The 23,231-nt window shown below is 47.0% G+C and overlaps 2 protein-coding genes across 6 annotated transcripts in view; one reads left to right on the top strand and one right to left on the bottom strand.

Moving 5' to 3' along the window:
• Positions 1–23,231, bottom strand: part of LOC119433473 (putative sodium-coupled neutral amino acid transporter 7) — a 531,279-nt gene that overhangs the window by 246,520 nt on the left and 261,528 nt on the right. The gene's annotated exons all lie outside the window — the stretch shown is intronic.
• LOC119433516 (calcitonin gene-related peptide type 1 receptor-like) overlaps positions 1–23,231 on the top strand; it is a 46,602-nt gene that overhangs the window by 5,649 nt on the left and 17,722 nt on the right. For 3 of the 5 annotated variants that reach the window (XM_049671649.1, XM_037700761.2, XM_037700777.2), the window contains exons 2-8: positions 6,735–7,004; positions 8,132–8,328; positions 11,474–11,691; positions 12,331–12,453; positions 17,903–18,006; positions 20,835–20,926; positions 22,255–22,405. In XM_049671649.1, coding sequence (XP_049527606.1) covers positions 6,936–7,004; positions 8,132–8,328; positions 11,474–11,691; positions 12,331–12,453; positions 17,903–18,006; positions 20,835–20,926; positions 22,255–22,405 — 954 coding nt within the window. In that variant the 5' untranslated portion in view covers positions 6,735–6,935. Of the gene's footprint in view, positions 1–4,799; positions 5,042–6,734; positions 7,005–8,131; positions 8,329–11,473; positions 11,692–12,330; positions 12,454–17,902; positions 18,007–20,834; positions 20,927–22,254; positions 22,406–23,231 lie in introns of those variants that run through there. The other 2 variants (XM_049671646.1, XM_037700769.2) reach the window with 2 other exon arrangements.

Raw genomic sequence — 23,231 nt, 5'->3', positions numbered from 1 at the left:
AAAAGCAGGGAAAAGATGGATACGACCTGATCTCTTAAAATCATAGGCAGCGGCACAAGGTAAATTTTTGAAAAAGAAAAATAATAATGAGAGGTATACAAAAATGCTAGATAAAGAACATGTATAGTATACCTGATTAAATCAAGCAGGCTAGGTGACTATTTGTCGCCGCCCCGTTTCAAAGGGGATGCCAATAAATCATCATCATCATCATCATCATCATCGAGGGGACTAGCGAGGCGCCGCACTTCGCTCCGTTTGCTATGTGCCGCACGAGACAGATTGCCCGGGCCAGCTACGCTCTCTAGTCACAGCGTTCTCTTCCTAATATAAACCGTGTACCTATATAATCATAATACAAAATATTGACACGCGAAATGAAAACACGTATAGAGCTGCGCTCAAAATTCGCATTAGGCTGCTGTGAGTGCACCATGCATGGTACTGACAATTCTGGAGAGGGAATTAAGTCTTAATTCTAGCTGGTATGCCAATAAATCATCATCAACTAATCTGCGCTTGGAGAGCTGCCCTTGTAGCACTTCCTTAGGTTAAAGCTCATGAGATCATTGTCATGTCAGGACTGGATATTTCAGCCCTCAGCCCCTAAAATGTCATTACCGGATATCTGTTACCCACACAATTTGAGGATTCTCTTGCGTTGCCTCCACATTTTCGCTTTTGTTGTGGCTAAAAGCTTACGGCACCATTGCTGGCGCGGCCGTGCACTGCTCTTAATTTACACTTTCGCTTTATTTCGGCAAATCCTGACAATAGGAGGACAAGCGCATTAGAAGCACCAGCGGCGGCTACCTCATTCGTGTTTCCTCACTTTAACATTTTTAAAAAATTTCCGCTGAGATTTCCACCACGCACAGACACCATATATTTAAATATATACAAAGGACAAAGTTTATTATATTTTTTAAAGAGAAGGAGGTAGCCAACCAAATGGATAGCCTATACCTAGAGAATGAATATGTTGATTTATGTTCACCTCACTTCAAATTACTTTGCATGCTTTTTTGACCCTGAAAAAACCCGCAGACTTCAGTGACCCCTTCGGCAGAGTCTTCTATCAACGGCGTGTGAAAAGCACGTGAGTGATATGTGTCTCAATATTGATTCTCTTTCCAGTAGGCAATGCTAACGACTGGCGACAAAATAAAATAAAAAAGCTCTTTTAATTATTTACAACATTTACGCATTAGGGATGGAAACATCGCCGCTCGCATGCAGAGGCCATAAATAAGGGGTGGTTCACCAAACACTTTCAAAAAAGTTTTAAAGGTTGCCTGTGGCAGATAGCACAATTCTAGTTCATGAGCTGGTCTATAGTCGAAGAGGTGGACATTACTTGCACAAAAAGTCGAAATTCTTAATCGACTAATTAAAAAATCAGCAATTAGGTTTTTAACATATTAACTTATGGCCCGTGTTGCAATTTACAAATTCTAGCCGTGGAATTCGCAAGTCGGATGCACTAGGAACTAATTCTCAGGATGGCACCAGTGTCGAGATATTAATTCCCGAACATTGCGGAAAAATGCAGTGACTGGCACGCCAATCTGTTTCTCCGCAAAGTTAGAGAATTAATATCTCGACGCTGGTGTCAGCCTGAGATTTAGTTCAAAATGGATCAGCACTCCACGGCTAGAATTTGTAATTGCAGCATGGGCCATACGGTAATTAGCTAAAACTTAATTGGTTAATTTTTTAATTAGTCGATTATACATTTCAATTTTTTGTGCAAGTAATGCCCGCCTCTTCGAGTAGACGAGCTCATGAACTAGAATTGTACTATCTGCCTCAGGCCACCTTTAAAAATTTTGGAAACTGTTCGCTGAAACACCTTGTATATAGAATTCACTCAGTAACCGAAATGATTCCAAGCCGGATTCACTCAAAATCAGAATAAATAGAAGTCTAGAAGTCATGCGCAACAGCGCTTATACTCGGACTCAAAGTACTTAAAAAAGAAAAACGAGTGCAGTTTGGCCGGGAAGGCGAAGCAGTATTAGTGATAGCGAAGTAGAAGACAATTGCACGAAGGAACATTCTTACCGTGTGAAACCGTGTAAGGATCGCACCAGTGTAAGGGCCGTACCCATAACTTGACAGCCAATATTTAAAAAAAAAAGACATCCAACCAAGAAGCAATCGCGTTCCGTGCGCTAATTCTGATCGGGCTCAACAGCGAATTGTCGCGCGCAGCCTACTTTCGCGCGTCGCTACTGGATGTGGAGAGGAGGCGATCGCGGAAGTTTACAGCTGATTTCATACTCGTAGTTGGAAAAATGAGGTCAAATGGCCCGGTCCCTTGAAAGGCTTGTCGAAATCGCGACAGAAAAGTGGCCCTTACACGATTCTATACGTTAGTTACAGTGACCGTATAAATTGTAGTAAACATTCACCTAAAATTAAAATAGTAAGCATAGTGGACATAGTAAGCACGGACCATGTAAACCTGTAAATACCTCACTGGATGACCTCGAGCACTCGCTTTCACAACGCAAGCATTGTGACGAACGCCGGCAGCGAAGGCGAACGGTTCGTACCGTTCGCCGCAACTCTGAAAATTAGATTCATCGTCATCATCTGCCTATTTTTATGCCCACTACTGACGGCTTCTGTGAGTGATCTGCGATGACCTCTGTCTCTTAACTCTGCAACACTAGGGGCACAGAACGACAGCCTGACAAGGCAGTCAGCGCCCATGAAGTTAGCAGCCATCCCTGGTCGCCCTTTATCATTGCACCCACCAATGATTACCAACGATTAGATATGGCACGCGGGCCCCATAAGCGTCAGCCGCGCACAGTCATTCACAGCTACGGCAGGGCTAGAGGAGAAGACGCGTGCTCTCCTTTCCATTCGAGTTTGATTACGTGACCTACAACTATGCCCCGAATATTGAGCGCGTGGGCAATAATGCCCATCAAGCCGCCATCCTTTTCGTCTCACTGTTACGTGCTTTTTCCCGCGACCCACAGGGTATGGGTGGCTCATGTATATGGCTTTTGGATTTAACGTGGAACATCACGGCGACGACAACCGCGAAAATTTGCCTGAAGTGTCTATATAATTGCATTCGCCATAACGCTAGAAATAGAAAATTGTTAGCAGAGGGTATATATATATATATATATATATATATATATATATATATATATATGGGTAGGTGTCGGAAAGCTGGTCGGGCCCCAGCCCCCCCCCCCCCCCCTCCCGGAAAAATGAAAACTTTCCGCCTATGACGAAGAGTCAACAGAAATATTTTCTGCGCTGCTTTGCCATATGACACCAATCTAAGAAGTCGGGATGCGTTATTTTTCTGCGCGGTCCAAAGAAAAGAACCACGGGCAAAACCTATGTTTTTTACCGTCTTCTTCTTTCTGGGGTTTTACGCGCCAAAACCAGTTATGATTATGAGGCACACCGTAGTGGAGGGCTCCGGATTAATTTTGACCACCTGGGGTTCTTTAACGTGCACTACAACGCACGCACACGGGCGTTTTTGCATCTAGCCTCGAACGAAATGCGACCGCCGCGGCCGGGATTCGATCCCGCTATCTCGTGCTCAGCAGCGCAACGCCTTAACTGACTGAGCCACCGCGGTTGGTTTATGTTTTGTACCGTATGTTTCAGCGACGACTCTCTAATATAGATGAGTAAAAATACAGGATTCGAGACACAGTTATATTTTTTGTAGCATAAGATTCACAATAAGGGTGGACAAAGAGTGCTAGATCACATGACAGCTTAATTAATATTAGCTAATTAACTTTTTTTATTTATCAGCGTTAGGCTGAGAATGCCAATTGGGCGTTTGTGGGAAATGGCGAGCTCATAACGAATCGGCTTTTAAAACGAATATAAGGCTCTTATCTAAAGCACGTTTGCACGAAGCGTTCATATACATGTTCAGCGCTAAACCGAAACCGAGCGCGTCAGAAACACGCGTCATCACGCCCTTCACGTTGTCTGTGCTTGTCACCCAGAAAAGCAAACAAACAGGAGTTAGTGCTGGTCGTCAGGAGGTTCCGATGGCTGTGCATCGAGGGCATGTTTTTTCAGCGACTGCTATCTAGGCGAAAGATTTTCTTTCGGGAGGGTTTTTTTTTTTTTTTTTTTTTTTTTTGGGGGGGGGGGGGGGGGCGCTCGGTTCCGGCTTCGCGCTGAAAATGAGTCGGAACTCTTCGTACCAGCGTGCTTTTCAAAATTGATTTTTATTCGTTAACTTTAAAAGCCGTTTTGTTATGTGCTCGCTATTAGCTATACAAACGTCCAAATGGAATGGGGGCCTATAACGTTGATAATTAGAAAGCTAATCAGCGAACCATAGTTAAATAGGCAGCTATATAAATGACCAGAGAGGGAGTTTTATTTTGTCCGCCCTTGTTACGAATATTGTTCTGCAAATATATCATTACGTCTTGTTTCACATATAGTTAGAGACGGTTATCGCTGAAACACCCGATATATTGGATATATTCTGTCCGAATGTGACATTTTGGCTTCTTCCTTTGTGCATTTGCGGCTAATGCAGTGCGACTGAAACGCAGTCGAGGACTCTGCCAGGATGGAGGTCCGCTTATCTCCTACACCATTCAGCTCATTCTGCAAACACCGGTGGTACAGAGGGCAAAGGGACTGTGTTATCGGCGCCGCGAGAGCAGGTCTCCGCGCCGAGAGTTGCAAAACCCATTAGCACCACAAGCAATAAGATGTGCCGAGTAACCCGCATCTATACTGTAGCGGCGAGCATCGTGGTCCTTGAACAGCGCCCTCCAACTGCATGGAAGCGAGAACTGAAACTGAATGTAACCCAGAGAATGTGTCCGAGCTCTTGGTTCGTCTGCAAGAAGCGCCCGGTTGATGCCGGATTTCCATACAGTTAGTTTGCGACGCCTTCCGCTCGATTCTACGCCACTATTATCAGCCACCGTTCAAAGCCGTCTGATCCCATTTATAACGCGGGCTGAACTTCGCTCTGACCGCTGACAAAGCGCGGAGGGCGCGTTAATGAATATCATCGAGAAAGGTATCGCTACAAAGATCGCATTCTATCGGCATTCTATCGGCCCGTATTATTTTAAATATAACATGACTTGTTTCTTTTTCGTTTGCGTATTATTGAGTTGTTCATAGACAGCAGTGCTTCATTTGGTAGACGGGAAGCTTTGCACGCACAGAGCTTTATTAAATTTAGAAGCGGAGATCACAAAGTCGCGTTACGTAACGCAAGCGCAGATTTGCTTGTCATCCGTACAACTGGAAGAAAAGATTCAGTATAGTGCTTAGAATGTGATCGCTTCCTTCATCTTGCTTCTTCTTGTTCTTTGTTTATTGGTTGTTCTCAAATGTTCTGTCTCCCAACTTTAGATAAATGTCTTTTAGAACAACGTACGTACTCAGAAAGAATACAGTTTACGCTTAATTACTGGAGGGACCTAGGTATAGGCTTAAAACCGTAGCGAAACATTACAATATGAACTTCGTACGTGAGCCAGCCTAGGCGCAGGCCTCAGGGCGGTCCGGTGTACACAATATTTAGGCAAAATATGCGCAGGAAATGTAGGCGTAAAACCAGGAGCATCGTACGTTCATGTTTAGTGGCAGCTATCAGACGTAAAATTGCAACTGCACGACAAGGAAAGAGCCACACTGGTAGCTATATGGATGCGGCTTCCATTCGTAGCAAAAACGTGGTACGTGTGTGCGAGATACGATCGTCTGTCTGAAAAGTAACAGAACTGTTATCACTGATAATTTGCTTATATGCCAAACGGCAAACTACAGGGTGGCCCCCTTCAAGGTAATCCCCCTGCAGTCTAACACAGTTTTACATCCGTCTATAAAACGGCTCTATGCATGGCTGGAAGGAGTCTCCAATTCGATACTCCGCCGCTCCGTCGTTGCGACCATCTTCATCGCCTCCACGCCTTCAAAACGGGTCCATGCGATAATCAGCTTCAGCTTGGGGAATAAAGAAATAGTTACAGGGGGCAGGACCAGAGGAATAAGGAGATTCTTTTAGGATGACGATGCCCCTTTCGGCCAGGATCAGCTGGATACCGAAAGCGTTGTGACTTGCTGTCTTGACCCGATGCAGCAGCCTCGATTTGCCCTGCCCCAACACCCGGCTCTTCGCACGCAATGAGCAACGCAAACGCCGCGGGATCTTTTTGTAGAATTGCTGGATAATTGTCTGTCCCTGTGGCAAGAACTCGCTGCGTACGATGCCTTGCTCGTTCGAGGTTACCGTCAGTTGTGCTTGTTGAAGGCTTCCCGCTCCTGAAGTCATCTTCCACTTCCTCGCGCCCTTCTTTGAACCTCTTGTGTTGCTCAAACACATGTGTTCTTGTCATGGCATAATCTCCATACACTTGCCGAGACCTGGGAAGTGCATCTGATGGAGTCTTCTCAAACGGGACAACAAATTTCAGGTTGATTTTTTGCTTCATGTTCATGGTTCATTTCTCATTTCTAGCAGCGGAACGCCGTGCAAAGACGAGGGTGTAAATGAATGTATGTTATAAATGTCGAATGGTTGCAGAAGGCTGAAATTATAGTTATACGCTATCAATGCATCATATTATTAGATCACATAAGAATCATACTATTACTTTATACGTAGCTCACAGAACAGAACTCGGTTGTTGTTGTTGTTTTTTCAACTATTTTATGTGCACACAGATCTCTTTCTGACTGCTGCAATTAACTGGTCATTGCAGTGCGGGCAATATAACTCCGCCTCAGGATCCAGTGGCGGTCGAAGACACGCCATATCTCAGTGCACAGCGTCGAACAAAGCTACGTGCCAGAGGCGACCATGAACACGTGGCATCAGAGACCAGCCTGGACGTTTCGGTTCCGTTTGCCCTGATGCCCAGGATCATTGGCAGACCAAGAACCTCCCTTTCGCTTGTGACGACATGTCTTACCACTCGTCGCGTTGGTGGGCGTACTGCCTCATCTTCGCGTTCGCCTGCCAGTTGTTCCTTGTGAGTATACCTCCGCTACTTTACAAGCGCTGCTCTACAGCGGTTTCCAAATATGTTATTCACTATGGGAAAAGTATCGCCACAAACGTGTCTGGAAAGCAACAGCCATTTACGGAATGCTGCTGCTTGCTAGTTGTACAACAGCCTGATTTGAACAAACCCAAACAGTGCGATGACACACAGAAAAGACGCATAGTGCGCCGACTTCCAAATATATCAATTTAAAAACGTGTGCGTGCGTGCGTGCGTGTGCGCGATCTTCCTCTTTGTTATAGCAACCTGAAGGAAACTCGCTTAGCATAGTCATAACACGGCCGCTCGATCAAACGCACAGCACGTACGTTTCATCGAGCGGCCGTGGACACACACACACACACACACACACACACACACACACACACACACACACACACACACACACACACACACACACACACACACACACACACACACACACACACACACACACACACCACACACACACACACACACACACACACGCACACACCACACACACACACACACACGCACACACGCACACACGCACACACGCACACACACACACACACACACACACACACACACACACACACACACATATGCACGCATACGATGCTAGAAAAGTGACCAGTCTGTTATCATGCTGCGTCCTTCTCACCATTTACATCTGGAGAAATGGTCGTTGGAAGTCAGTACTGCGCGTCGTTCTTTGGGTCCTGTCCTATTTGGCGCCGTTCAATTCATAATATGTTCATTCAATGCCCACAGCATTTGATTCTGGTAATGAAGTGGTGCCATGGTCATCACTATATCCGGACCGTGAGCTAAGCGAAATATATAGGAGCCGAATAAAAACACAAGAATGCGCGAGCCTGGCACTTATTTCTCGCAAAGGACAAGCGTATCTTGAGGCTACTGAGGCTCTTCCAAACCTCGGGCAAAACCTCGCCCTCAGTAACTACAACATAATTTTGTTAATTGAAACAATCGGCCTGTCTCCTGAAGTTATTCAATGTCAAGCTATGTCTTGCCGCGCATGCTCCATGATAAAGAACGTAGCGCCTCAACATCCGGAAGCAGGGTGTTATAACGCGCTGTGACGCGTCGCTTCACTGACGCGCCTGCAGGCGCGGACCGGTACGGCGCTGGAGTTTCAGGGTCGCCACCTGGCCCACGCGCCAGTGGGCGAGCGCAGCGAGAAGCACGAGCACAATGGGACGTGCACCTTCCGCGGAGATCCCTACGCCGTCGACAAGTTCATCGAGAAGGCCGCCGTGGAATGCTACATGTATACCAACGGACTCCGCGAAGAGTACCAAAAAAGGTAAGACTACCTCCCCTATATACAACCGGGCATCTTTCTCCGTGCATAGATGTCTATCTTGCACACGTCACGCACGGCTCGCCTGCAGAAGCGCGATGCGCGATGTTACGGGCGTAATTGGCGCCATTCTTGTGGCTCACCCGATTTCGCGAGTTCGGTAGCCTTACGTGTCGACCCCACATCAGTCAAATGCATCATTCGCAAGTATCCATTCACAGTAACACAAGGCATTCTGTTTTAAGTGCCAGATTTCCTGTATACTCTCACATGAACGTACGTTATTCATCAGTCTTGCGTTATTTATCACATGTGTGTTGGAGATCCGCAGACGTTCGAAAAGCTGAGTAGGCTTGTGATTTTATGGGCTTCTTCCATAACCCATAGAGAACTTCCAAATCGATCTTGACAGAGTTGCTGCAAAACACTAAATGTTGTATTTTACAGAACTCTGCTGTATGAACTATTTTTAGCGTATACAGCTAAATTCGTCGTTGCTGTAATTGGATCTTGTTCTTCCCTGCATGATTTCCTTTCTTGTACTTCCAATGTTTGGAAGCGAATAGAAAAGAAATAAAAAAAGAAATTAAAAGTTTGCCGAACTAACCGCAAGTCTTCGCAAACTGTACTAGCGATTTAATTTCCATGGATTGGTGTCGCCGTACTGAGAACGCTGGACCGTTAACATGAGTTTTATTCTTAGTGTGGCTTGCTGCCAGGGTAAGTTATAATGCGCTGGAACAAAACAAAGTGCTCCTGTACGACTCCTTGGCTGTTGGTGGACCACCATCCACACAACCGTCACGTAAAAAAGTGTCGTTAGCCAACTGAGAGGCATGGGGCGTTCGGCGAAGATATTGTACTGGTGAATCGACCGAGTTCAGCCAAGACGCTGCACACTCCATACAGTGCAAATAACTTGGAGTACAAGTCACTTGACGTGAAGGGCTTTCGCATTTGCCTATTATCGCATTTGAGCGCGCTTCCATGAATACTCGGAGCATTGCACGAAAAACGTGGCGGACAAAGCGTTGAGAGCCGTGAGGAGGCTATGGCCGTGCACGCTGTCTCGTCGCAGTGCGGACCCGTGAGTACGCTCGAGAATCGTGAGACGTCATACACACTTAACTGAAAGTTGCAGTCGTGTCTGGTTCTTAATGACGTCGCTGCATGGTTGACGTCCCTGCTGCAGTTTTAAGAAGCGACATTTGCCATCGCCGCTGTTCATGTGACCGTGATGACAATATTTAACCATCAGAAGTAAAGGTGTCTTTGGATAATACGGGTAAGGCTCGAGGCATTTTAAACACCACACAGCCTATATACATGAGACGGAGCGTGAGCGAGCCATATGCTTGCGTACATGTAGCCGAACGCAAATAAACAGTGGCAACTCTGTCGACGATGCTTAATTTACGCTGTTGCATGCAGTGAATGTGAAACGCAGTGAAACGCAGTTTTCCCACACAAAATATTTGCGTATGTCACCGTAAATGGTGGTAGGCAAAGGTATAAAGAAGTGCCAACGACTTCAGCCCGGCTTGGAGAAGCGGAGGGCGCAGACATTTTCGCAGACGTAAAGGCCCGAACACATGGAAACTGGGGCATGAGCAGTGCGTATGGGGAATGGGTATACGCGGTCGATGTTCAAGGCATTGCTGTAGACATTACAGAAGGTCTTTCTGACCAGTTCCGGGATGGTTTTATCAGTAGCGATAACCGCCATCTACTCCTGTTGCTTGCTCCTTGTTGCTCCTTGTTGCTTGCCGGCACTGTGCGTATCTGTGCTATATGTCACAAAAGCTAATGTTTCACCTGGCTTATTTGCTTACAAATTGTTCAGTGCCCTCACCTTGTTGAAAAAAAAATACAGCAATGTGATCAGAAAATTATCAGCTGCATCATATCTGAACAGCACTGCTTCTTGTGGCTCCTCAGCAGTGTCTTCGCCATTATTACCAGCCTGAGAGGCAACTATAGAGAACCTCCTCAATTAATGTTTCTAACTTTCTATATGGTGTCATCCCTCCAGGTATTATGGTGTTTCTTTATGTTTATATAGTATCAGCCCCTAAGCTTAATGGTATCAGCCCCATATCAGCATTTTTATAATCCCTGGCACTGTGTTGTTGGCAATGTACTTTCAAGCAGTCTTGTTGCAACTTGTTAGCACTCACCTCATCCAGTATCTCAGCCGTTTTCTAAAGCTTGAGGGGCTGACGTGTAAGAATGATAGCCATGGCCACACAGTGGTAAACGCACCGACGTATTCCAACAACGCCGTCACATACATTTCCGTCACAATTGCATCGCTCAGAACGACTGACCATGCAGACAATACGACTGCTTCTTGACAAAATGAAGTGACAGAGTTCGTTTTCCTCTTCTTTTTTTGAAAAACAGGCTGCATGCATCCATAGGATGAACAAAATGACAACATTGTCGCCAAACCAGGGTGTTTGCCAAGTACAGCGCACAACATGAACTGTTCGCCGGCGTCAAGCACAATAAAACAAAAAAGGTGTGGAAGCGTCTGATATGTCTTCATCGCAGCAGATAAGAAAGGCGCACCCCCTCCGAAAATATTCGTCAAGTCACTAACGCCAAGACCGCATTATTGGTCCAGAGTCCATGAATGAATCGAACACGCGCTTTCCCAACATGTTTCGGTTAAATGACACCACCTGCACCCTAAAGTACGGTCTGTGTGGCTCCCACAGAAGTTGGTTTTGGCTCTCGCTAGTTTTGAGAGAGAGAGAGAGAGAGAGAGAGAGAGAGTTTAATGATACCTGGAGTGGTTAGCCTAGCGGCAGGCCCGGCATGCTACTTCAATTGAGATGGTGAGGGATGAACGAAAAGGAGCGAGATTAAAACAAAGCACACCTAAACAACACACACTAACATAAGCACGAATACAAATGCACTAACGCAAAAGTTGTTTACAGATTTTTATTGAGGCCTGCATCCCGCAGGCCTTGAGCATGAAGTTCTTGAGTTGTGAAGCCCAGGTCTAAAGAAAAGCAAACACATCTTCATGCATTGTCCGTCATATCCGAAATTACGGCCTAACCGGGCTTGTATTAATGAGAGACTAGTGCGCTCGGTGAAACCAGAGTAAGGCAACTCTTTTGGGGCCGCGACTGCGCAGGGTGTGCTACAAGGTCGGTTTTCCCAAGATCTGCTTGAACTGCACTACCGACACGCGACCGCCGAACGAAGAGGACTGCCACTTACCCGACATCAATGACGAGAACAGCCCGCTCTTCTTGGCCTTCCGCACCAAGGCCATCGGACGTCTCTGGGCAAACTGCGTCCGCGAGGCCATCGCCTGCTGTCATTACATGCTGGACACACCGCGGAGGACGGGTGAGCCTGCCTGCACGGCCTCCACACGCGAGCTTTCTTGGTGGGCACGCGCGCGACTGCCGTCGCACGGTTGCGTGTACTGAAAGGCTTTTCGTGCGCATTATTAGGCGCCTCTGGCGTACTATTTCCGGCTTCAGTCGGTGCGAGTAAGACTGCGAGATGACGGCGCTGTAATCTAGGTTCCAATGTTTTACACGAGGTTACTGCTTAATTCGGACAACCCGCGTTGTGCGCATTGCAGCGATATATAACAGGCTGGTTATCGTGCGGTACAAAATGAACGCGTCCATGCCGGGCGGCGCCGCGCTGGCCCCCGAAAATACATTTCATGTTGGTTTGCAGAGGAAATTCTGGAACCGTCACGGTAGCTTACGGCGCTCACATTGTGTTTCGGGCGGTACGAGTTTCTTCATTTGTCAAACACGAGAGCCTAAGGCAAGCGAGGTTGCTTCGGGATTATACGTACGCTGCAGTCTACATATTAAAGAAATGATGCCAGAAGATAGAGTATCGCAGTTTTGATATCAAAGTAGTGGAGGGGTTACTTCTTTAGTTACCGATGACCGACAGAAAGTGACGTGCCGGGTAGAAAAGTAATACATGTGTTTTTCTAACTTCTATTTCTTTTTTTTCTTTCAGATGGGGTATTTTGCAATCGCACGTGGGATGGCCTCACGTGCTACGAAGATACCGACGTTAACAGGAACGTATCAAAGGTCTGCCCACGGGTTCTCTACATCTACTCGAAGCCTCACTGCGAATGTAAGTCCGTGCGTTGAGGGCGCCTTTCCCAGTGCAACATAATAATTCCCGTGGTGTTACTTCCCGAAACGGCGGCTTGGCTATTAGGAACGCTGTAGTGGTGGGCTCTGAATTAACTGTAACCACCTGCGGATCTGTAACGTGCACTGAAATCTCACTACATGGACCTGTTTAAGTTCCGCCAGCATTAGAATGCCGCTGTCACAGCCGGTAATCGAACCGGCTGTGACAGCTCATAGTATAGTTACTAGCGTATAGTATAGTATCGAGGTTTGACTGTATAGCAGTATAGCTATACAGTCAAACCTCGATATAACGAAGTTGTACCTGCAGCAAGAAAACTTCTTTAAAACGCTAAATCGAGGTTTTAGAGTTTCAGGAGTAAAAACAACTTCACAGATTGCCATGGTGGATAGTACCTTGTTAGTAAGCATTCATAAACAAATCGCAAGAAGGTCGGGCCATAATAGCGTGGTTATGAGCGCCAGCGCGTCCGGTGCAGGTCGCGCCGAGAGCAATGCATCGACGTGGATCACGGCGTCCGAGATTTGCGTGCGTTGCGCTGCGCGGTGCCATAAATCTTGGGCGCCACGGCTGACTGCGCTTAGTGCCCACAGCCAGCGCCCTCAAATTAAAAACAAAAGTGTAAAAAGATACGAATATTCGTCCTGAGCAAAGAAGAAAAAAAAGTCAGTTTTGGTAAAAAGGCATCGCGCGCGCTCAGGCAAACATTAATAGATTTCACTCGCTGAATACGAATTCGCTGTCACAACGCGATGGAACGCTTCGCACCGTGTCTCGGAATCTTGAGATTACGCGACCACCAACATTAGACGCTTGGGAACCCAATGCGCACCAAGGCACCAACCGTCTCACATCGGCGTTTACACTTTCCGCGGTGAGATACAGCTTGAGCACATTACCGCGCGTTCACTCCCTACCCATCCCCCTTGTGCAGAAGGAATCGTCAGCTTTCGTGTTTCTCCGAGCGCTGCGAGCTGCCGCGCGCCCCGCCCCGCCTCTGCAAGTTGTTCACCAACGCGACAAATGGCGAAGCGGTGTTTCCTACCTACCGCGTGCCGGCGCGCGCGCATTGACGGCGGTTTTGTCGCTCGATCGAAGTTTTCATGTGGAAGGACGCTTGAAATAACTTTTGCCTCGGCCGGCATATTATCGTTTTATAGGCCGACGTGTTTATAGCCATACAGGTTAGAGCACTGCACGGGCTCAGGCTTACCCGAAAGCCCGGACCCGGCCCGGCCCACGGGCCGGACCGGGCCCGTTTAGAGCAGTTTTTTCACGGGCTCGGGTTTTTTGACGCGGGCCCGGGCCGGGCTCGGGCTTTCTGGTGGTGCGCATGTAACGTGGAGCGAGTTATTCTCGGGCGTCTCAACTCTGAAGAACATGTATTTTTCGGTCTCGGGCCGGGTTCGGGCCGGTTTCGAGCCGGGCTCGGGCCTAAAGTAAATGGGTGGCGGGCCGGGCCGGGCGGGCAACGTAGATTATTTCAGGGCCCGGGCCGGGCCCGGGTCTCGCCATAAAAGTTTTGATCGGGCTCGGGCGGGCAGCCCAACGTAAAAACGGGCCCGGGCCGGGCCCGGGCTGAAAAAATCGGCCCGTGCAGTGCTCTAATACAGGCTCAAAGTACATGCTTCAAATGGCCGAAAACTTCGTTAAATCGAAACCGTGTCACGAAATTACTTCGTTAAATCACTAAACTAATGTCGGGAAATGAAAATAGTGTGTTACATCGTGAATTTCACTAAATCGAGGTTCTTTATATCAAATTTTGAATATATATATATATATATATATATATATATATATATATATATATATATATATATATATATATATATATTAAGAGAAAGAGACAAGCCGTTTTACAACCAGCAGGCGCTGTAGATCGCCGGATGCACATTACCGCTGGTACAAAGCGCGTGCGCGAGGTCTTCGACGGCTTGGCTGCCGACCTCACTATATATGTATTCGCTAGCCGCGAAGTATGCCAGCGACACAAACGACCTCAAGGACGCTCTCTGGGGCTTTTTTTCACCGCTACCACCACGCCCAGCTTGCCACTAAATTAGCCCTATACTGAGGGCTGTCTCATCATCTAACCAGCGTTCAGCACGCAGTACAAGAGCTGCTTCCCACGTTTCAAAGCGTTTCATGAAAGGCGAACGCAGATGCTCAATGTCCTGTTGGTGCAAATGGTTTAACGCCGGTCTCAGAATCGAGACCCCTGGTTCGATCCCTTCTGAGGCACCGTTTTTTTTTTTTTTTTTAACGACACTTGTCGTTTCTGTGGTAACCTTCTAATACGCGCACATGCGTTAGCAAATTCAACGTATACAGGCAATCGACGTTCTACAATGAAAGAGAGATAAGTGAAGTGTACTTGTTGCGGCTCCTGTTGTGCAAAGGCCGGTTTATCGACGCGTACTTTCAGCGAACTGCGAATGAGTGCACGCAAGGACAACTGTTTAGTGGCGCCGCTAATATCATGAACAGGCTTTTGAATGGAGCAGCATAAAAGACGGGACAAGCGAGAGGCACACGCACGCAGAACGCTGTTCCCTCCAAAGTGCGCCGTTCCCTTCAAAAGATATGTGGCCTTACTCGCTAGCTCGGATTCAGACCTTAATACTTTCCTCGCACCCCTGTAATAAATAAATGAAATATAAACCACTAAGCGCGTGCGGACATCACTTTGAAGGTTCTCAAGCGGAAATGTGAATAAGGTGTCCATATGTTCAGTCGCGATCAAAAGTTTGGAGACCACGGCACCAGCAAAAAATTTAAATACATTCAGGCGCAGCTGCGTGGCCTGGAATTGGTTTAATGCATTGTATTGGCCAAACAAGCGCGCGTACGCTTGCGCACTTGATTTCAGCCGGAATGGCCAGGCTGCGAAGCAAAAACTAAAAATCGCAGCACCTTTGGTCCACAAACTTTTGATCGCGACTGTACATGTACGTTATGCAGACTCTTCAGAGAAGCGCCATAGCATCTGCACGAAATGTGGCTGTGCAGCTACATTCTTCTGTATCGTGAGAGTAAGTATACAAGTGTAAGTGTGATGGTTACCCGCCGCGGTGGCTTAGTAAGCTAAGGCGTAGCGCTGCTGAGCACGAGATCGCGGGATCGAATCCCGGCCGCGGCGGCCGCATTTCGATGGAGGCGAAATGCAAAAACGCCCGTGTGCTTGCGTTGTAGTGCACGTTAAAGAACCCCAAGTGGTCAAAATTAATCCGGAGCCCTCCACCACGGCGTGCCTCATAATCAGAACTGGTTTTGGCACGTAAAACCCCAGAAAGAAGAAGTGTGATGGTTCCAGCAGCTAGATACCCTAGCACTTAGAAAAAGGAAACGCACAGACAACGCAATGACATCACACTGTCATCATGTACCAACTGGCCCAGAATACTACCCTACTCAACTACAAGTGTAAGCGTCACGAAATTATGAATAAGTACCTAAACTACCATAGTTATCTTCATTTACGGACTTGGGATTTATGTATAGCAGAGTTGCTGCCCGTGGCATGCGCGAATTACTCCGTACCCTTTTTTCAATTCCATCGCGAGCTTGCTGATTTTGTCTTCTATCCGAAACAACAAATGGGGCCGACTCTTGCCCGTGTGGTATTCTCCCTATATTGTTGCTGTTGCGGCCATTTTGCGCCAATGGCAAACGAAAAAAAAATACATCGGGCAGAATTTTATCTACGATCACTATATCCAAGTATATGCGAATAGCCGAAACGACTCATGCATCAAGCTTGCCTCTGTAGCGCTTCTCTCTGGACACGCTGCGCCTTCTGGCGGCGCCGCGGTGAAGTCTGTGCATAGCCAGTGGCACACGTCCAGCGGCACATGCATACCCATGCGATCGGCCCACATGTTTAGACATCACTACCTTCGGGATCGACCTACATCTTTAGACTTCGCTATCTTCGGGATCAGGCCACATATTTGGAGGCATAGCTGGATTGCTAGTTAGCTGGAAACAAAACTGGGGCGGTATAACGTAAAACTATTCCAATCACTTGACGTTAAATTTACGTAACCGCCGACGCAAGAATCGGCCGGTAGCTCGTAGCGTTGTTAGAACAGGCCAATGAAACGCTCTGCTCGTTTACAGTAGGTCACTTTTGTTTGCTTTAAAATGAATAGCATTGCCTTACTTGACTAGTTTTTCTTATCTAATTAGCTGACCAGAGGCGAGGAGCATGCAGAAGAGGAGATGGTTTCGGATAGCCGGATGATAAGCGGATGAGAAGGGCCAGCGTATGCGATTGGCCCACTTCTTGCTTAGCTTTCGGTGTCTGGTAGAAAATCGCGGTGCCGTGCAACGGAAGGGTAAAAATGCAGCTAAAAGGAATCCTCAGCGAAGAAAATTTGGCAGACCTGTGTCGTGTACGTGCTACAAGGGCGCGACAACGTTATACTGCCACGCAAAAATTTTTATTATACGCAAATAAATCCATTCTCCCTGGAAGCTCCGAGTAGCCAGTGCCAGAACGATCGGCGGACATCCATCTTCTATTCATTGCGGAACGGTTCCGGAAGTCTCCGGCTATTAAAAAAAAAACAACGTTTGACCAGCTGCGGACGGCTGATGGTGAAAAAAGCGTAGAATCAGAAATATATTTTTTGTTCGGTCTAATCATGCATAATCAGAGTGTATACGTCATATGAGATGAGGAGCTTTGGTGGTTTTCTGACGTCGTGTGACATACAAGGGAAGTGGGGGTGGCCGAAAAAACTTTGGCCAATCAGGAATGGCTGATTGCAGAAATGGAACAGAAAAGTTTACAATAGCTTTACGTTATAGCGCCCTTGGTCTGACAATGCCAAGAATGCCATTCGCATTGAAAAGTTATGGGGTTTAATGCCCCAATGAAACACACGGGCTGAGAGACGCCGTAGTGGGGGAATAAGAAGAGATAATAATTTCGACCCAATTGTGGTTCTTTCACGTGCTCCCAACGCACGATATACATCATTTTACGGAAGCGTTTAGGTGCCGCCATATTGGGCTTATAACGCTTCTGTTTTCGGTCTTTAACAACGAAGCTTACGGTACTACAGTTGATTCGCAATCATGAAAACAGTTGTATAAATGCGTTCAGCGTTTCATGACAATGTTACGTGACTTAACTTCTCATAAAACTAAGAAACTATTTGTGTAACAGCCCAAGATGGCAGCGCCCATGAATCGAATATAAAATCGTCTATACACGAGCATCGGACAGCATGCACGCATTTACGTCACGTCACTATAGTCCTTCGTAATTGGTCAAAATGGCTTTACGTTAATGATGTTACTTTATCCCGGCCATGAATGCAAGTGCTAAGCTCGCGCAAGCTTGTTCTTCTCTCTCTCTCTGCTTTCTTTTTTCTTTTTTTCTGACGCATGCTTTACGTTTTCGGGACCGATGCAGACTACTCGACAAGATGGTGCCATGAAAACGGCTCCTGGTACCGGTTGATGAACGTTCAGCGGACCTTCTACACAAGCTGTGCCCCCAAGCCGTGGGTCAGTGGGGTCTGTGGCCAGTTTGGTTCCTCCGCCTACACACACTGTAATTACGCGACGCTGCTCCAGACTCCGGGATGCTTCCAGGCTATTGCATGACATTCTTTTCGTGAGTGCGTGTATGCGTGCGTGTGATTTGTAGCAGCGGAATTCGTTATGACACCGCACTCTTGGTAAAGTGTTGCGTGCTTAGGCTGCGCACCCATCGCATGTCTGTCTAGTGACACCTATCACGTACCATTGTGGTGTTTACGTTTTTGCGTGTAAATAATTTCAAGTCAGCGCGCGATTAATACACATACTTCGGTTAATACACATACTCTAGCCGCCGACAACGCGGGCTAGTTGACTCATCAAGGCCGAGTTGCAAAGACACGAACCGCAGGACGTGCATTAACCAATACTTCTTGAGGAGGAACATTCCCTTTTTGTCGCAGCTACCCACTACGCTAAGCAGACCCTAAGTAAGCCCTTCAATACATGTATAACAGCGTCAACTTTCCTCACCCCTTCGAGCTCCTACAGATGCCACAGTTACTTATAACGAACGCCAACTTGCAAGCGCATCACACAGCTGTCGAGGGAGATTCGCATGAGCTGTTGAACTTACTGTGCAAGTACGTGAGTAACGTAACCATTCGAAATTTCCAGTGACGGCTGCTTAACCTTTGGGTTCGTTTCAGTGTTCGTTTTTATTTGTCCGGTTGTTTTCTTCCTTGTTCCCATAGGCAATGCGAAGTGTTCACCTCTTCCCTTCTGCACGTGCTTCATGTTCCTTCCTGTTTGCGCATCATTCGTTTGTCCGTGTTTTCCTGCCTCCGTGTTTCCGTACACAGCCACCAACTAGCCCCTTTCATCGTCTTATTGAACTTCCTGTTCCACTGCCTTCTCGAGAAGGCAGTCTCGACTGCCTTCTCGAGATGGTGCAACAAAGACATGCATGCTATCGCTTTACCTTTTACTCCTTCGATTGATGTGATACGCCCTATATATAACATCCTGTTCAGTGCTGTTCTTCGCTCTTCCGACGAACTGGGTCTGGAGAAACAGCACCCGGAGTCTTTACAACAGGCAGCCACGAGACAGTGATGTACTATCGTGGACAAATTAAACGAAAACAGGGAAATATAAAGTAGAACACATTTTACGAATAATTACGCACCGAGACGTATCCAGCACACCTGCTCTTCTTGCCCCACTTGAGCCGCTTGCAAACGCCATTCAAAATGAACGAATGGACGAGCAAATAGCGCGAATAAAGATTTTGCTTGTGTTTGACGGCGCCCCTTTTCGCCTAAAGTCTGACCAAAGCGTTCAGTGGCGCCTTCACGCAAGCGTGACAATAAACGTCTTCGATGCTGGAATCGGGCGTCGGCCAACGTCTGCGCGATCGCACCAAGAACGTCTTTTGCTCTAGTACACTGTACTTTTGCTACGCTTTAAATGTTTAAAACAAAAATGTATCGTGGAAGATAGCGTACCAAGGCTAGATTTCTCAAAGAGGCCAACATTAATTGTCAAGCAGGTCATCAGACTAAAAAAAAGATATTTTAGTTTCTGAATGATTTGTCGCAACTGCGCAATCGAAGTCTAGCTGTAATGAACTTACGTCTGCTTAAAAGACATCTTGAGACTTAGTACCACTTTGGAGATATTCGTTCACGATGTGTGCGGCAAAGTACACCCTATCGCGGACAAGTAAAGGTCAGTGAGCCGTTGCTGACAACGGCTGACTGGCCTTCACATTTTTTTTTATGCGTTAGCATCAAATGGCCCATTGAGCGAAAAAGCCGGCGTCTGTAGCAGCGAAACAGCACCTAAATTCCCATTGGCTGCGACGCTGGGTCACGTGCGCGCCTAGACGGAGCAGAGCGAGCGAGAGGGTACACCTGCTGCCCGCTGTTACGCCAGGTGTTGCGTGAGTGAAGAGGGCATCACCGCAACACCCTCGCTCTCTGAAGCCTGTGTTATCCGTGCAATCCTTGTCAGAGCAAGCCCTCGCCTGCGCTTTAACTTCGCCTCGGTAATCGCTATAAAGACATTAATTAATAAAAAACACACATTAAATTCGAAAGGAAAAACGTTGGAGGTAGTGAGTTTCGAACCTATACAAAGACGAACCTACGACCCCAGGCTCAGAAGCCGAGTGTCTTACCCACTGGGCTAAGCTTGGTCAAACGTCCCCACGCGCTCGCTTGATCGCGAGGAGTTCATAACTCGAAGAACCGCTTAGTGGCGTTGAATTGGACATTGATGCTTTCGCATTCACAACTCATAAGAAGTGCTTAGGTGTGCTCGATTTTTTCCCCGATAAGGCATACATTCGTGCACCACGTTATTAATTTGCCGAAATGCTTTCCTTAACACCGTGGGATGAAACTAGGTGTCACGCCAACGTATTTCGTTGCAGATATCGTGGACGAATAATATCTGGAAACTGGTGCTAGACGGTATTCCTACTGAATAGGCATGCCTTGAGTATTGATCAGAATGAGTGGCGTAATTCAATTACAATACGGGTGCTACAGTAATGAACTAAACTAAGTAGTGCAGTGGAATTTTGTTATTGAGCTAATCACAAGTCGTGGTTTGTGGTCAATGTGATACCGCTTTTTCAAGAATGCTAGTTGAAATGCCTGCGAGAGGTTACCTTCTCAAATTCACATTGGCAGGAATAAAAGTAAAAAGCTTCCGGCCTATTGGCCGGCAGTGAAGTAGTGCAGTGTTGTTCTTTTTAATAGTTTCTCGCGATGTGCCGTTAAATCGTAATTTTGCATGTATGCAAAAAGCTCGTTAAAATGACCGCGCACGCCAGCTGTCTCATGGTCTGATTGCAGGAGTACGTCGGCGTATACCACTACTCCATCGGTCTTTTCACGCTGTCGGTGTTGTCGCTGATACCGGCATTGTTCATCTTCAACTGGTACAAGTGAGTCCACTTTACACATGCGAATGAGCTCGGTCTGTCGTGCTTGAGCAGTTTCCTTAATTGTTGCAGAGTTCTCAGCAATTTTGCACGCAGAGCTTGTGGCGCCTCGCTTGCAGGATCTTTCGGTTAGCCAACTTCGCTATTCTTCGACGGCGTTTGAAAAGTGTACGGTCCGTTAGCTGGGAGTTTCTAAGACTAACCTTTAATTTAGAATGGAATAATATTGTCAACCTACATGGGACGCAGAGCCAGATGCTTGTTTCATAAAATTATACGGGCCACTCCACGACAAGTGTCCCAGACGTGACGCCAGTTTTGTTCGATGACATTACGTGGAATCCTCTAAAGAAGTGCACAACGGTGCTATAAAATGTTTCGCCAAAAGTCATCCGCTAGATGCACCTGTTAACAGCACTGACTGCTTCTGGAGGTCAAAGCCTCCAGTTATCTCGGTCCATGAGATGTCGTGTCGTTGGCTGACATACAACTACAGGCGGTGGTGCGGCATATATTGATGTTTAGTGCCGATGGTACACAACTTCGGCTTCCTATTGGCCTGCTCCGAGCCTCTCCGCTTAACCTTGATACTACCTGTCGAGAGGCCGTCGTATCGCGTCGGCGGTTGTCAGAAATTGATTTTTAATGCCTCCGAGCGCAAACAAGTCGAGCCTCGCAACTTGTCGAGGGAGATAAGCCGCGCGAAACGCAGGCCCGGCGTCTTGAAAGACGTTGGGAGGCTCTCCGCATCGGCGCGAGCAAGTATTCACTGAACAAGTGCGGCCTATACTGCGCGGAGCATTTTTATCTCTGGCCGACGCCGCGGCCCCGATCGACGATAAAAGGCGTGCGGCCGCATCTGCGCGTCCTCGTAAACGCAGCTCGACCATTGCGGCGTGATAAGCCCTCCCGCATGTAAAGTGACCCTGCTCGCCTCACCACCGACAGTTGTAGTACGTGCGTGACCGCCTTGACATTTCACTTGGCGCACCTGCATAAACCACTAACGACTGTGGCCGCCTTCGCGCGATAAGAATAAACCCCAGTCTTGCAGTCTCCACTTTGTAATCTATATCTCTATTTACCTCAACGCAATCAAGCTTGATTGTTTTGTTTAAGCGTTACAGTTCATGTTGACAGTAAAACAAGCAGTAAGGCTTATACTAGTTTCCCTGATATTCCTCATGAATAATAATTGATAAGCCGGTTTCCCCGTTAGGCACTCTGCCAACCTAGAGGCAGAGTGCGGAGTTGGGAAGCGCCCGTGATATCTGTCGATATGTTTCTCTATATCCAATGTCATTCTTCTAAAGAAGTGAACGACCTTTCAGATCATTACAGGTACCTCGCATTATGATCCACAAGCATCTCTGCCTTGCGGTTATGATGTGTGGAGTGATGTATATCATCGACCATTCGGTCTTCACGCTGGATGACGTCAAGCCGACCAAGTACACCAAGAACCTTACTCACTCCAACACGGTGCGTCTGTCCGCCAAATTCTGGCCGTATTTTTGCCTCAAGAAGCTGGAAGCGAGTCTTCGTGCTGCATTTTACTAAACGTGAAATGTAGAATATACGATCCTTCCGAAAGCCACTGCAATCTGGTATTAACAAAAATAAGAAATCAGAAGAAGAAGGACCGAGGCGATCAAGACAAGACAAACGCTTCCGTAATTCGCCTCTGTCCTCGTACTTTTGAAGTTTGTTCCTTATTTTTAATAGCAGGTCACACCAAAAGGCTCAGCAACGCAGTTTACTAAACTGTTAACAAGTGCTGCTATTTGTTTATTTATTTTTATGTCTTATTTTTAAGAGCCATAAAAAGCGACTGCGAAAAGCAAGCTTCTCGGTATCCTGATGTTCTCATGAAAATGCCCCACAATAAAAAAAAAATAAAAAAAACAGAGTGGGGTGAATTTGTATGGCCTGCTCGATCACCCCCCCCCCCCCCCCCAAATTCGTCGTACTACAAAATTTTTCTGCCTAACTGTTGTGCGGTGTTATCAATGAGGTCTTCAGTTAGCCCACAAATCGCGTTACTTTGCCGGTGTGCAGCTGGAGTGCTGCTGGCAGGGCGGCATGTCGCAAGCGAGAATTTCTTGCAACAGCCGCAAGCAGCACTTCAATGTGGAAACAGAGTCTAGCTACTGCACTTGCACAGATAAATTAAAAAGAAAAACGATTAATTTCATGTGCACAGCCCGTGTGTCTCTGATGCCAAGGCCAGCGATGATAACAGTGTCCTGACTTTACTCTGCGTTGTACCATGCTAGCATCGCGACCATACGCCTTTTTTGCTGTGATT

This window comes from Dermacentor silvarum, chromosome 1, assembly GCF_013339745.2.
Source record: "Dermacentor silvarum isolate Dsil-2018 chromosome 1, BIME_Dsil_1.4, whole genome shotgun sequence".
NCBI classification, from domain to species: domain Eukaryota; kingdom Metazoa; phylum Arthropoda; class Arachnida; order Ixodida; family Ixodidae; genus Dermacentor; species Dermacentor silvarum.
The sequence above is the reverse complement of the archived record's forward strand: the minus strand, read 5'-3'. Positions and strand labels throughout refer to the sequence as shown.